The following is a 14263-nucleotide window of genomic DNA, read 5'->3' as shown; positions in this document are numbered from 1 at the left end:
AGTTCAAGACCAGCCTGGTCTACAAGAGCTAATTTTAGGACAGGCCCCAAAGCTACAGAGAAACCCTGCCTCCAAAAACAAAACAAAACAAAACCTGTTAGAGGCCATGAAGGTGTTCCTATCTAGTTCATACCACCTGGCCACAGATGGGTGTGTCTTTGTCCTAACCAGGATATAAACTTGCTAGGCTGGCCTGGTAGGGTGACAGTGCCAGCCCCTGGACCTCAGGCACACCTTCTGCCCTGCATTCTTTTAGACTAAGTTTGTGGACGTATCTTAAAAGACCAGAGAGAAGTCTTGGTTCCCATGGTTTAACCAATACAAAACTCATGTCAGGAGTTGTTTCTCGACCAACCCTATAAGGGTACCCGTGTCTGCTGTCAGGGATGTCCCCAGTGATGAGGGCCAGTGGGTTCAAGCTGTGCCCTCCCCTCCTGGCACCGTGTTGGCTCCAGCTGGCAGGAGGCTGGGCTCAGTCAGCTGCGGGGCTGACATTTCCTCCTACTGCCTCTTAGTTTGCTTGGCAGATCTCATAGAGGAGAGTGGCTGCCGGGTGGGGCTGCATCTCAGCCTGGGACACCAAGTTCAGGACAGAGGTGTAGGTTAACCCTGACCATGCCAGCCTGTAGGCAAACTAGTTCCCTTGGGCAGCGGCTGTCTGATTATAGTCAACAGACTATATTTATATTTATTAGTTGAGCTCCGACTAATAAAAGGTGTGAATCAGAGACTGCAACCCTTTCTGAGCTATCTGCTCCCTGGGGTGTTATTCTAAGGATATGGTACGGTGCCCTACGCAGGCATATGTAGCCAGTGACTCTCCCATTCCAATAGATGATCAAGGATTCCTTAGGATACCAGCAGTCCCTTAACCCGGACTAAAGGCTGTATGAGCTCAGTCCTCCAAAGCAACCAAGGAGGGCAGCTGAACACATATACTCACCCCACCTCCCATAGCCTCTTTGTCCCCTACCTGCCTCAACTTGGGGAGGGTTTTGTTGACGGGAAGTCTGGTAGAGCTCTAACTCCACTCAGAGGTCTGATGTGGACAAGCAAACTGTGGTCTTGGTCCCCAACACCAGAGGGCAAAGTGAGGTTTATCTAGAGCTGCTCTCTGTCTGTAAAACGGTAGCCCTAATATCCCGCAGCAGATCTGGCTAGAGCTTGCAAACCCTGTCCCCTTTACCTGCTCCATTCAGGGCTGTCCGCCCAAGACTCCTACAATTCCAGTATGCCTGGGTTCTCTGAGGCCCTGCCCCCACACCCTCTGCCTCCCAGCCCCACTGTGAGGTCAGCACCTTCCAGTGAGTTCCGTCTAGAGGTGTGTGGTGGGACTGGGGGCTGAACATGGCCCCCTGTCCCCAGCCTGACTCCTGCCCTGCTGGCAGCCCCCTTGGTCTCATATGTTTGTCCCTTTTGCTCATCCCTGCTGCAGGTGCCTCCTCCCACTAGCGCCCCTCCCCCCCAGCCAGAGTCCTACCCTTTTCCAAGCAGGGCAAGCCATTTGTGTCCTGAGAGCCACTGGGGTGGCGGGTGAGGGGACGACCTGAGGTCGTCCACAGGCAGGTGACTGGCTCCTGGTCTTGTGGCCTTGTTTCTGCAGCTGGAACCTACTGTGAATGCAGCCTTGGCCTCAGCCGTGAGGCCCTTATTGCCCTCATTGTGGTACTGGCTGGTGTCAGTGCCAGCCTCTTCTGTGCACTCGTCGTTGTGGCGATTGGTGTCTTTCGGGCCAAGGGGTGCGTGAGCTTGGGGTTGGGCGCAATGGGAGTAAGGCCATGCTACAGGCCCTGGGCTGTTATCCATGCCTTGAGGGGCCTCTTCCTGGGGTGGCATGTCATGAGAGGCTGGGGATAATATTTTCCAGGGTGTGTGTTGGGTATGGGGGTTCCAGGAAGAGGTTCCAGGGGGCTTCCAGGCATGTGGGAAGAACATTTCTCCAGAATTCACACCTGCCTTTGTCCCCCTCAGTGATTCGTGCCCCGGACACACAGAAAACAGGTAAGTGCGCCAGAGAAAGCCTCGGGTGAGCTGTGTCCTCTGTCTGCCCGCTCCTGGAAGTAGAGATCACAGTGGCATCCAGAGCAATGTCTTCAAGGGCCGGCTCCTCTTGGGTGGCCAAGGCCCTGCCAGATCATGATGACCCCGCCCATCATGCAGGTTGATGGGGCGCTGCGGGGTCCGGGCAGATCGCATGGACCTGCACTCGGTGCACGTGGAGTCCCACCTCATGGACCGTGACCTGGAGGTATCCATGATGCCGCCCTTGGACAACCAGGGCCTAATGACCATCCCCATGGAGGTTCCTCTAGAGGAGCCTCCTCCACCACCTCCACCCCCACCTCCTCCACCGCCAGAGTAGCGGAGGGCAGCTAGGCTGGGGAATTAAACAGTATTTAGTGATTGTGTGCTGTCCTTCTTGCAAGTCCCTCGAGGTAGTGTTTGTCACGGGTAGTAGATCACGGAAGGTGTCTCCACCCAGGGGCAGAGCCAGGGTTTTCAGCTCCTAGCCCAGTGGGCCAGTTCAGCTTTTCTCTGCACCTTCCTACTGTTGGCTTTACAAAGATGACTGACCCTGGACCCTTTTTACTTCCCAGATTTCCCAAGACAGGACTTGTAGCTAGCAAGTCCAAAGGGAGCTGCATTGCCCAGACTTGAGCCAGCACTCCTTTCTACTAACACTGTCCTCAAGGGCTCCAAGGGGGAGGGGGTTGGAGCAACCACTTGCCTACACTCCCTTTTTTACCTTAGGTTTGCCATCCCTCCTACACTTTTAAGGTCTTTCCTTCCGTTTATACCTCCTCCAATCCTGTCAAGGGACTGGACAGTCTCTATAGGGTCTTTTTGCTGAAAAGGTATGAAATTGAGACTGGGGTATGGAGCAAGGTATTGTGGGTCGCATTCTATGTGGAGCTGGTGGGTTTGATCCTGCTCTTTAGGTCTCAGTGGGGCGTCCAGTGGTCTCATCAGCTCCACTATGGGCTCAGAGCCAAGCCAAGCCAAGCCCTGGACAGGTGGTTGGCAGTATTGGGCTTTGGCTCTGTGCCTAGCCCCCGCCCAAGGCGAAGAACCAGTTGTGGGACAGAAACTGTTGTGCTCGGGCAGGAGAGTTAATACTTCTGTAGGTGAGGCAGGGACAAACTCCGGGTCATCTGCACTCCGAAGTCGCACAGGGATCTAGGTCCCCTTGTCTTCTCGAGCAGCCCCCATGCGGGGCTCTTTTTTCTCGCGGCTTCTGCCGCAACTGTCTCTACTGCTGCTGCTGTCGTTGAGGAGAGTCTGGACACAGGAGCACGTTGGAACTACCCCTTCCAGATCCCCGGCGGCCCCCGAGTGCCCCGAGGCATGTTCATGTTCACTAGGTGGCAAGGCCAATTGCTCCGCACTCGAGCTGCCCACGGTACCAGCGGGCCTGAGCTGGAGAATAAGCTCACTGCTTCTGGATCACAATCGCGTAAGCGCGCTGCCTCCAGGTGCCTTCGCTGGGGCGGGCGCGCTGCTATACTTAGACCTGCGGGAGAACCGGCTCCGGTCAGTGCACGCTCGAGCTTTCTGGGGTCTAGGCGTGTTGCAATTTCTAGACCTGAGCGCCAACCAGTTGGAAACTCTGTCTCCCGGCACCTTCGTGCCGCTCCGCGCGTTGCGTTTTCTTTCCCTAGCGGGTAATCGGTTGACATTCCTGGAGCCTTCGATCCTGGGCGCGCTCCCATTACTGCGCGTGCTCAGCCTGCAGTACAATTCACTGTCTGCGCTCGAGGCGGGTTTGCTGAATAGCCTGCCCACGCTCGACGTGTTGCGCTTGCGTGGCAACCCCTGGGCATGCAGCTGCGCGCTGCGTCCGCTTTGCACCTGGCTGCGCAAGCACCCGCGTCCCGCTTCAGGTGAGCCATCTGGGGCGCAGGACAGATAATGTTTGGTGCAATTGCTGCCATCTGATGCCGCTCCTGTGTCCCGCAGAAACTGAGACCCTGTTCTGCGTGTCTCCAAGACGCCAGACGCTCAGCCTACTGACAGCCTTTCCGGACGCGGCCTTCAGACACTGCGCTCAGACACTCGCAGCGCGAGACCTGGCGGTGGTATACGCTCTCGGGCCGGTCTCTTTCATCGCCAGTCTGGCCATCTGCCTGGCGTTGGGCTCCGTGCTCACTGCCTGTGGTGCACGGCGGCGCCGCGGCCGCACCACGGCACGCCCCTTACTAAGGAGACCGCTGGACCCCGAGGGTCCAACCTCCCAGGAGGATGCTGGGAGTCCTGCAGCGGCTGCAACCCAAGCCTAAGGGGGCTGCGGTTGTTTCTAGCGCTCCCGCAGTGCTCTGCACTTTGAAAACTGTCCCCCAATTCCTAGCCTCCCTTCAAACTCCCTGTAGGCGTCAACAATAGACAAAAAACCGGAAAATTTCTGACATTCCTTTAGGCATCACCACTGAATACCGGGGTTGGGGTAGCTGTGCGTGCCCGGTGTCCCTGGGGCAGAGGGGTAGCACGCTACTGCGCACCAGCGGCACGGGGAAGGCACGCGCTTGGACACTGGGAGAGCAGGTCATGTACAAGGTGGTGGGTGAATGACACCCGAATGGGAGGCGGATGGCGCTCCCTGGTGCCCAAGGTGCGGGGCTCGTTGCGAGCCAGCGTCTGAGGAAGCCTATTGTGGCTGTAGGCAGAAGAGAAGGCTCAGCCCTCTTGGAGTCTGGAGCCCTAGACAGCTGGGAGCCAGAGAGCACCCCTGGGAAGCGCTGCCAGTAGGGCAGTGAGGGCTGACACTGGGAAATGTCAGGGCCAGCCCTGCGAATAGGGTAGGGAAGGGTCGTGGGAGGGTGGTGCAGCAGGAGAGAGAGCCTTCCAACCCGAGGAGGAACTCAGGTTGCAGAGAGCAGGCGCTGGAGGAGGGGTGGGTGGGTGACCTAGCCAGCTGGGGCCATGGGCCCCCACTGTAGCTTAGGGTGGAGGCTGGAGGAAGGATGGGGCTGCCATTTCTGCTCCAGACCCCTCCGGCCGGGGGCCACTTAGGCCCCTCACCCCACTGCTCAGAGACCCCAGGGCCCTGCCTCTGCCGGAGCGCCCTGTGGCCCTGCCCAGCCGGCTCAGCTCTGGCCCATCCTCAGCCGCTCTGGTCCGCACCTTGGTCCTGCAGGGGCTGCCTGCCAGGCAGCAGGGCAGGCGGACGGGAGGCCCAGGGTGGGCAGTCTCTGGGGCGGGTGGGCTTCCCTCAGGCCTTCCCGAGCAGCAGGACTCATCAGTGTCCTTGGCCGGGCTAACTGGGCAGGTGGGCGCCTCCGGGGGCCTCACACCACGGTGCTGACCGAGGGATCTGAGAGGTTGAGCGGGCCCGTGATATCAGTGGGATGGTACTGCTGTAAAATAGAAATACACAGACAAGGCGGCCCGTTAGCTCCGACGTCGGGGGCACGCGCGGGGCCGGGACAGGGTGGACCGGCCAGCCGGCCGACCGGCGGGCAGGCGGGCACGGCCTGGGGGAGGCTGGGGGTGCTCCTCCCCCGACCCCGTCGTGCTCCGGGGTTCTGCGTGGGCCAGGCCGCTGTCCCGTGCGTCTGTCTGTCTGTCTGCGGGGGAGGGGCAGAGGAGGGCGGGCGGGGCGTCTCAGCTCTCCCTATGACGGGAACACAGCTGCAGCTGGCCCTCCTCCCTCTCAATAGCGCGTCGCGGCAGCACTGTGTCTTTTTGGTTTTGCAAAGCGCCGCGTCCACCCCCGGTGCTCTATAAATAAGAACCAACAATCAATACCTGCTGGCCCTGCCGGCCACCAGGGATCCCAGCCCTGAGCGCCCAGTGCTGCCCTGGCCCGGACCGGCCACAGGACAGGGGCAGAGGATCTCAGCAGCTGGACCGACCCCACCCCACCCAAAGGAGCCCCCACCCAAGCCTCCCTCTGAACAGCACCCAGCCCCGGAGGCAGGGTGCAAGCTGGGTTGCCCTCCCCCACCCAGCCCACAGTGGCAATGCCCAGAGGTCAACCCTGCAGGGTGGGGCCAGCTTCAGATGGCCCGGAAGAACGGGTCCCTGGTGCCCAGGGAGGCTCAGGTAAAGACTGAACTGAGAACACGTGCCCAGAAAGGAACCGTGTAGATTTCTGAGCTTTACCTGGCCAGTTCCAGATGGGGCCCCAAGACTGAATGACACCCTCTTGAAAATGGCCTGCCACCTGCAGGAATTTTGTACTCTCCCCACTTTGGCCACCTGGCCCCAAAAGTACAGATAATCCTCTCTGTCGGATTTCCCCTTTCCCCCACAAGTTTCTGCCCACAGCGCCCTCGGCCCTGCTCTCCCTCCCCGGCAGCCCCTTGTGGGAATCCTGGCTCAGATCTTGTAGGTAACATAGGCCGTGCCCTCTCTCCCTGGTCTGGGAGACCCTGGAGGCTGTCTTTGCACCAGCTCCTGGAGCCTCACGGTGGTGCAGCCCACAGACCCTTCGGCTTCATCCACTCTTTCTGTACCAGGGCCCTCAGAGAACTGAGCAGCCATGCCTCATAGGTCTCTCTGGAGCACTCGAGTAGTCTGAGCCTGGAAGTTCGATTGCTCTGCACCAAATCCTGTCTGTGTGTCTTTCTTCCTGAGCATAGGGCTTTGCCACAAATCCAGATTCCTCATGGGACACAAGCCCCTTGTGGGTGACACTGGCTAGAGGGGCTGCTTCTTGGCTACGACCAGGGTGACTAGCAAACTGGGGATTCTTTGGAAGACTTTCTTTTGAGTATGCATTTCTGGTTTGGTGGCGTGCTGCCCACGGCAGGGGACAGGGTTCTGAAGGCAGATGGTATGGTTCTGACGATGGCCATGTGGCAGTGCTTGGGGGTCTGAGCTGAAACACTGGTCTTAGTCTCCCCTTCCTGGGCCTCCCTCTGAGTGTTGCCTTGTGTGTTCAGGCCAGGGTTTTCAGGGACACCCTGTCTATGCTCAGATCACCTGAGCGCTGCTGCCACACCTCCATCAGGGGCCTGTTCAACTTGGCCCCACCCCACTGCCCACCTGACGGTCTCCCTGTGACCAAGGGTCAGTGCCAATGCTAGGCCCCAGTCGTCCACCCAGATGGACCCAGGCCCAGCCCCCAGCCCCCGGCCCACACAGAGACCACATGGAAGATGCAACACGCATGGCTCTGGTGAGACAGGTGAGACAGGTGTCTGGGGGGCGGGGCCAGTGGCCAGACAGACGGACGGGATGGGACATCACAGCTACACCCTCCAGAGCTGTTGCAGAGCAAGAATGAGGCCTCAAGCCCCTTGTGGAGGCAAGAGAAACAGGGATGAAACAGACGTGGTGTGGCATCCTGGCAGGGACAACCTGGGACAGGGCTACTCTAGTTCCCAGGGTCTGGGTAGCCCAGAGAGATGGTGAGGCTGACTGACTGACCAACAACATGACATGGCTTCCAGATGGTGTGTGGGTCATGGCATGGGGAGGTGGGCAGACTAACGTGGAGACACATGGGGGAAGCTGAGGACCAGTGAGGGCTTGAGGAGAGTTCTGGAGAGTTCTAAAGGACGGCACCCTTGTATGGGTGGAGGGTGGGTGATGGACTGACTCGGGGCATCGGCACGGATGGCCAGGGTTGGAGGTGGGGACAGGGGTGGGATGGTGAGGGAGGACAGACATGGGGCAAGGGAGGAGTCAGAGACGCGGGACTGGGGTGCTTCCCCCTTACCGTGTCTTTGGAGGACCTACGTCTCTTGAAGCTGGAGGCCAGGGTGGAGGTGATAGCCCTAAATGTGGCTTTCTTTTTAGGGTCGGGCTCTGCTCTACCACTCTTTCTATCCTAAAATGAATATGTATAAGTGATTAGATGGCTAAGGGTGGCGGCCACACCTGCCCTTGCCTGCTCCTTGGGCGCCGCTGCCAGGCCTGGCCGGCCACTCAGGCCCTGAATCCTGCCTGCCTCACTGTGCTGAACAGACCGACCAACAGCCAGACTTTTGAGAGCGGCCTCTTCTGCCCAGGGTTGGGCCTGTCCTTGCTTGTGCTGGGGCTGGGCTTGGGGTCCTGCTGGCACTCTTCCTAGAATGTTCGCCTGGCTCCCTGGCTCCTGGGTGGCCCTGGCTTAGAGGCATCCTGAGGAGGAGGAGCCCCTGAGGACAGGAAGAGCTTCCTCTCGGGCCACACCAGCCCCTTTGTTCAGAGGCTGCTGACCCCAAAAGGCACACACCAGGAAGGGGCCAAGGACCCAAGGAGGTGTCCAGTTGGAATTGGAGTGATAGACAGAGGCAGATCCGGGGGCACTGGCCTGGAGTCTGATGGCCAGCATGGCCCTGGACAGCTGTGGCCAGGTCCCCAGGGGACCTGTAGGGCCAAAAGCAAGAACGGGTGGATGAGAGATGTGGGGGCTCCAAGAGCCCTGTCCCCCCAACAGCCCTCATTGTAATGTCAATGTCAGCTCGGGACACAGCTCCAGCAAGACACCCAGAGAAAGAGAAGAGACAAGTGAATCGGAACCTGGCCGTTGGCCGCTAGTCTTCAGGCTTGCGTGAACCTCACTGCCCACCCTGTCCCTTTCCCTAGTGGCTTCTGACCATCCCACATGCAGCCTCATCCCTGTCAGCCACAAATCGACATGGATGTGGCCTGAGGCACCAGGTGAGGCAGATCACCCCATTTAGACTGGAGTCACAGAGTTGGACACAGTAAGAAAAGGGGTCTCCGGAAGGGGTGTCAAAGGAGCTGGGATGTAGCAGGCCAAATGCATCTCAGATCACATACTACACACAGGCGGGCCCTTGTCTTACCCTGCCTGATTGCCTTCCTATGGATTGGGTGCCAGTAGGTGACTCTGGAAACAGAGGGGCCAGGCAGAAGCTTGGAGCAGGGTGCATGGCCTCCCTTGGCCCAGCTTGGCAGTGGGTGGCCACCCGCAGGCAGCTCCTGCCTGTGCTGCCCCTGTGTCTTGGGAACACTCACCACTGCCCCTGGCCATGGCTCCTAGCACCAGTCCTGCCCATGAGCCAGAGCCAGTGCCACGGCCTGTAGGGATAGAGTAGGGCCGTGGCCTGGCGGGGCCCTGGACGCCAGGCCTCGGAGGGTGGCCTGTCCTACCTGCAGGTTCTTCCTCCACACGTTCACTGCTGCAAAAGCCAGCTGCATCTGCTTCCTACGGGCATCCTTGTGTCTTTTGTAGGCGATCTCGATGAAAATCAGGAAGATCCCAGCCACGATGCCTCCAGCCACCAGCATAAAGACCCCTGTGTGAAGTACCCAGTGCCTCATCTGGCTGCCCAGAGGCTGTAGCCCCCAGAGAATCCATCCCGGCATCAAGCAGCACGGAGGGCCCACCTGCCATGTTCTCAAAAGTGAGAGTCGCAGGAGCGTTGCTGCGGGAGTCACATTCCTGATACCGAACCCATGTCTTATCCAGATCTTCCATGAAGCCATTCTCATGGGACCTGAGTAGGGAAGGGGTGAGGGAAGGCAGGGTTGGAAGCAGGAGTGGGACTGGAAATGGGCAGGGCTCGCATCTAGGAGTGGGGCTGTGTGAGTGTGCGGGACATTCAGTGGGAAGGACTGGGAGTGGGCAGGGCTCACAGGGGAGGCAGTACCATGGGACAGACTTTTCAGCCCAAGTGGGGCTTTGGTTTGTTTGTTTGTTTCGAGACAAGGTTTCTCTGTTGCTTTGGTGCCTGTCCTGGAACTAGCTCTTGTAGACCAGGCTGGCCTCGAACATCACAGAGATCCGCCTGCCTCTGACTCCCGAGTGTTGGGATTAAAGGCATGCGCCACCACCGCCTGGCTGCCAAGTGGGGCTTTGGAAGTTAGGAAGCTTGTAGCCTTTGCTGAGCTGAGAGCGGGAAGGTTCTCCTGTGGGGTTGATGCCTGGTTTGGGTGGAGTTTCCTTTAGGGCAGTTGTACCAGATGATATCGGTGTCTGGTGAACAGGCGCTGGCCTGGGGTAGAGCGGTTTGGTGTTTTGCCACTGGGGCACTAGAGACAAGGTCTAACCTTGTGGGGGAGGCTCTTAAAGCCAGTGGAGAAGGGAAGAGAGGGCCCCAGCACAGGGCAGACTCACTTGAGTATGGACAGGGAAACATTCTGCTTCCAGGGGCTGTCCTTGCGCATGCCGATGCCGAAGCCTGAGCGGAAGAACAGCTCGCCCGTCGTCACCAGGTCACATTTCTGCGATGCCTCGAACTCCAGCACCGCTGAGTCCCAGATGAAGGCGTGGAGCTTGCTGCCGGCAGAGGTGGAGTCAAAGGCGCCCCGCGTAGCCTGGTCCCCCCCCTACCCTGCTCACACTTCAGGCCAGACACCCTTCGCTGTGTTTCCAGTGTGAGCGGGTCCCACCCAGCCAGGGCGGCCTTCTGTGTGCTCGCTCACTTGTCCCGTACAGCCTGGATGGCCTCGGCCGCGCTCTCGTAGTTGTGTTTCTCCATGTGCCGATACATGGTGCTCAGCTCCACCTGCCTCCGGAAGTAGATGTCCACGGAACTCTGCTTCACAGTTGCATAGATGAACTTGTCCGAGGGGTTTCTGAGCTGCAGCGACAGAGACCTCAGCTCACGGTTGCCCCCTAGGCCCCACCAGGAACAGACACTCCCTCTCAACCTCTTCACACACATACACGCACGCACGCACGCATGCACGCACCGCCCCACAGCCCTGGGCCTCACCCTGGGGTCATTGATGCCTGTGATACGCTCCTCAGGCCGATCCAGCACCAGGAAGGCTGCCAGGTTGGCAGTATAGGAAGCCACGATGATCATGGCAAAACCAGCCCACACCATGCCTAGGATCCGTGCAGAGAAGCTCCGGGGAGCACCTGTGGGCAGAGACTTAGGTCAGTTTCCGGAAAGCAGGGGATGCAGTCGGGAAGGACCCTGGCTTCATCTCACCTTCCCCAATGCCAGAGTTGAGCAGGACACCCCAGGAGAACCACATGGCAGAGGACAGGGTCAGTGCATCCTCCTCTTCCTCCTCACTGTTCACCTTGAACCGGCCAAATGGACTGCAGGGCGCAAAGGGAAGGTGGGAGAGAGAGAGCGGGAGAGAGGACAGGAGAGGCAGTTCTGCCCAGCCCTGCCAGTTCTGCCCACCCTCTAGACGGAGGGGTCCAGCTCTCTCCACGGCGCTCACCTGAAGCGGTCCAGCAGATACAGCATTACAGCCACCACGTGCACTGACAGCCCCACTAGCAGCCACAGCGTGCTCTGGAAGGGCTGCATGAACGAGTCCAACGTGCTCCGGGGAATCTCCTGCAGGTGAACAGGTAATCAGCATTGCTTGGGCTCTCCGTGTTCCCATCCCATCCCCACTTGAGCCCTGCTTACCTTCTTGACCAGAATGGTCAGGCCCTGGTACTTGAAGGGCTTGGAGAACTCTATGTACTGTGCACGCTCATTGTTGATGGTCAGTGGTGCCACAATCATGTCTGCTTGACCACTGAGCAGCTCTCCCATCATCCCATTCCACTCCTTTTTGTTGCTGTTGTTTACCTGCGAAGCGACAGAGCCAGTGGGGCTGCAGACAGGGTGGGCATGGTTCCCAGAACAAGCATTCCTAGACCTTAGTCCGAGCACATGGCGGGGAGGGGGGGGGAACGACGGAACGGGACGGGACGGACATCTCCTGTTCTGTATCTAGCTCGCCTTAAAGCCCAGCCCCAGGCTCTCCTAACAAGGCTCTACCCACCCCCAAAGACTTTCCAATGAATCCATCTCAGCTCACAGGATCCTCCCACTAGCCCCTTCCTCCAGGCCCCGCCCCTGCCATCCACTCCATACCCGCTCCTGTGTGCCAAACTTGCCATCTGCCACCAGGTGGACCTCGTAGGTAAAGTTCATGGTCCGTGCCAACTTGATGAGCAGGTCAATGCAGAAGCCATAGCAGCACTGAGGCACCGTGTGGCGTGCTGTGGGCAGTTAGAGAATAGTATCAACGGGCTCCCGATTTCACCGCCCAGTACCCTGCCACACTCTGCCCGGCACTCACGGCTGCCTGGCGATGTGTCATTAGGCCCCGTGCAGATCACCTTCTTGACTGGGTCACCGTTAACCGTGAATTCCTCCTTGCATGTCCCATCACTCAGTGTGGGTTTGACGTACACAAAGGGCTCTTGGTGGATTGTCACTATCTGGGGGAAAGACAAGAACCAGCCTGGGCCACCTGCCCTTGGTTGTCCCCAGGGCTGGCTTCTCAGCACACCGCAACCCCTCGTCTCCATCTTTCTTCCGGTCTTCTCTGAAATCCCCACCTGGGCCCTGTCCCAAGCCTGGAGCTCCCCGCCACCACTGGTTTTCAGAGGTCAGTCCACATCCTTCTGCTGTGGTTAGCATTGCCTTCTGCCCTTGGGGTACGGATACAGGTCTGGGGAGGTGCTGAAGTGGGGCACAGACTTCGCCAGCCATCGGCCCTGACTCATCAAAGTGCCTTCTGCAATACTGTCCTCTTCTTGTAGCCCCTTTCCTCAGATCCCAGTCCATACATCACTCAATCGGAGTATGACTGTGTAGTATTTACTTGTGGACTGGGCAGGATCTCTGACCAATCACACAGGAGAAACTCTGCATCCTTGCCAGAGCCACCCTGGCCTCCACTGGCATGTAGCCTTCAGTCTTTGACCCTTGTCTTTTTATTTTTATTTATTTTGGTTTTTTGAGACAGGGTTTCTCTGTGGCTTTGGAGCCTATCTTAGAACTAGCTCTTGTAGACCAGGCTGGTCTTGAACTCACAGAGATCTGCCTGCCTCTGCCTCCCGAGTGCTGGGATTAAAGGTGTGCGCCACCACCGCTCAGCTTTATTTTTTCACTTTTTAAAAAAAATTATTTATTTATTTATTTATTTATTTATTTATTTATTTATTTATTTATTATGTATACAATATTCTGCAGGCCAGAAGAAGGCATCTCATTACAGATGGTTGTGAGCCACCATGTGGTTGCCGGGAATTGAACTCAGGACCTTTGGAAGAGCAGGCAATGCTCTTAACCACTGAGCCATCTCTCCAGCCCCCTATTTTTTCACTTTTTAAATTTATTTTATTCAATGTACACTGGCGTGAGGGTGTCGGATCCCCTGGAAGTGGAGTTACAGACAGTTGTGAACTGTGGGTGCTGGGAATTGAACCCCGAGTCCTCCCCTGGATCTCCTCTCCAGCCCTACTCTTGTCTTTTTAAAAATTCCTTTCCAAGGGTTGGCTCAGCAGTTAAGAGCACTGACTGCTCTTCCAGGGGTCCTGAGTACACATGGTGGCTCACAACCATCTGTAATGAGATCAGGCATACATGCAGGCAGAATATTGTATACATAATACAGTATTGTACATAATACAGTATGTATGTTTTTTTACATAATAAACAAATAAATCTCTTTTAAAAAATTCCTGGGGCTGGAGAGATGGCTCAGTGGTTAAGAGCATCGCCTGCTCTTCCAAAGATCCTGAGTTCAATTCCCAGCAACCGCATGGTGGCTCACAATCATCTGTAATGAGATCTGGTGCCCTCTTCTGGCCTGAAGGCATACAGGCAGACAGAATACTGAGAATACTTTAAAAAAAAATCCTTTCCATGTATGTTTGTGTTCCTGTGTGCTCATGCATGTGTGCAAGTGCACACGGAAGCCAGAGGCCAATGTCAGGTGTCTTTCTCTGTCACTGTCTATTTTTATTATTTAATCATTTTTATTTTATTATTTATTTTATTTTATTTTATTTTATGTGTGTGCCTGAGTATAAGAGCCCACTTACAGAAATCAGAAGGAGGCATCAGAAGCCCTGGAACTGGAGTCACAGATGGTTGTGAACTGCCTTGTGGGTGCTGGGACTTGAACCCAGGTCCTCTGGAAGAGCAATGAGTGCTCTTAACCTCTAAGAGGCTATCTTTCCGGTCTCTATTTTATTTTAAAGATTTGTTTATTTGTATTTTATGTGTGGGGGTGTTTTGCTGGCAGATATGTCTGTGCTCCAGGTGCATTCAGTGCCCATACAGGTTAGAGGGAACACTGGCTCCCCTGGAACTGCAGTTCCAGTCACTGTGAGCTGCAGTGTGGATGCTGGGACTTGAATCCCGGTCCTCTGGAGAGCAGTCAGTGCTCTTAACCACTCAGACATCTCTCCAGCTCCTCTATTATTATTATTATTATTATTGAGACAAGTTTTCTTCACTAACCCTGGAGCACAGTAATTGGTCAGGCTGGTCACCCAGCAAGCTCTGGTGACTGTCTCTGCCCGCTCGCTCCACCAATGACATGGTTAACAAGGAGTACAGTACGCGGCCATGCCCAGACTTTTACATGGATGCAGAAATCCAAATTCATGCTACTCATTGGG

General features: G+C 57.0%; 3 protein-coding genes across 10 annotated transcripts in view; 2 read left to right on the top strand and 1 right to left on the bottom strand.

Moving 5' to 3' along the window:
• The first annotated feature begins 1320 nt into the window (after nucleotides 1-1320).
• Tmem210 (transmembrane protein 210) lies at nucleotides 1321-2931 on the top strand. The gene is made up of 4 exons (XM_048425989.3): nucleotides 1321-1435; nucleotides 1604-1739; nucleotides 1972-2001; nucleotides 2161-2931. The coding sequence occupies exons 1-4, from the start codon at nucleotides 1348-1350 to the stop codon at nucleotides 2360-2362; spliced, it is 456 nt and encodes a 151-aa protein (XP_048281946.1). The 5' UTR covers nucleotides 1321-1347; the 3' UTR covers nucleotides 2363-2931.
• A 146-nt stretch (nucleotides 2932-3077) lies between these two features.
• Lrrc26 (leucine rich repeat containing 26) lies at nucleotides 3078-4405 on the top strand. The gene is made up of 2 exons (XM_048425991.3): nucleotides 3078-3881; nucleotides 3958-4405. The coding sequence occupies exons 1-2, from the start codon at nucleotides 3209-3211 to the stop codon at nucleotides 4275-4277; spliced, it is 993 nt and encodes a 330-aa protein (XP_048281948.2). The 5' UTR covers nucleotides 3078-3208; the 3' UTR covers nucleotides 4278-4405.
• Grin1 (glutamate ionotropic receptor NMDA type subunit 1) overlaps nucleotides 4394-14263 on the bottom strand; it is a 27187-nt gene continuing 17317 nt past the window's right edge. For 2 of the 8 annotated variants that reach the window (XM_087899888.1, XM_087899890.1), the window contains 12 exons: nucleotides 11929-12070; nucleotides 11721-11848; nucleotides 11268-11432; nucleotides 11074-11192; nucleotides 10833-10945; nucleotides 10611-10759; nucleotides 10318-10475; nucleotides 10010-10171; nucleotides 9280-9389; nucleotides 9043-9188; nucleotides 7661-7771; nucleotides 4394-5715 (listed from right to left, as the gene is read on the bottom strand). In XM_087899888.1, the coding sequence (XP_087756014.1) occupies nucleotides 5599-5715; nucleotides 7661-7771; nucleotides 9043-9188; nucleotides 9280-9389; nucleotides 10010-10171; nucleotides 10318-10475; nucleotides 10611-10759; nucleotides 10833-10945; nucleotides 11074-11192; nucleotides 11268-11432; nucleotides 11721-11848; nucleotides 11929-12070 (1620 nt within the window). In that variant the 3' untranslated portion in view covers nucleotides 4394-5598. The remainder of the gene's footprint in view (nucleotides 5716-7660; nucleotides 7772-9042; nucleotides 9189-9279; nucleotides 9390-10009; nucleotides 10172-10317; nucleotides 10476-10610; nucleotides 10760-10832; nucleotides 10946-11073; nucleotides 11193-11267; nucleotides 11433-11720; nucleotides 11849-11928; nucleotides 12071-14263) is intronic. The other 6 variants (XM_087899889.1, XM_087899891.1, XM_087899892.1 and 3 more) reach the window with 3 other exon arrangements.

The sequence above is a fragment of the Myodes glareolus genome, chromosome 21, assembly GCF_982192425.1.
Source record: "Myodes glareolus chromosome 21, mMyoGla1.1, whole genome shotgun sequence".
NCBI lineage: Eukaryota > Metazoa > Chordata > Mammalia > Rodentia > Cricetidae > Myodes > Myodes glareolus.
The sequence above is the reverse complement of the archived record's forward strand: the minus strand, read 5'-3'. Positions and strand labels throughout refer to the sequence as shown.

Coding starts and splice junctions, on each gene's coding strand:
- Lrrc26 (XM_048425991.3), top strand. CDS start 3,209: ATGCGGGGCTCTTTTTTCTCGCGGCTTCTGCCGCAACTGTCTCTACTG. Junction 3,882..3,957: donor GCACCCGCGTCCCGCTTCAG/GTGAGCCATCTG, acceptor TGTGTCCCGCAG/AAACTGAGACCCTGTTCTGC.
- Tmem210 (XM_048425989.3), top strand. CDS start 1,348: ATGGCCCCCTGTCCCCAGCCTGACTCCTGCCCTGCTGGCAGCCCCCTT. Junction 1,740..1,971: donor GGTGTCTTTCGGGCCAAGGG/GTGCGTGAGCTT, acceptor TGTCCCCCTCAG/TGATTCGTGCCCCGGACACA. Junction 2,002..2,160: donor CCCGGACACACAGAAAACAG/GTAAGTGCGCCA, acceptor CCCATCATGCAG/GTTGATGGGGCGCTGCGGGG.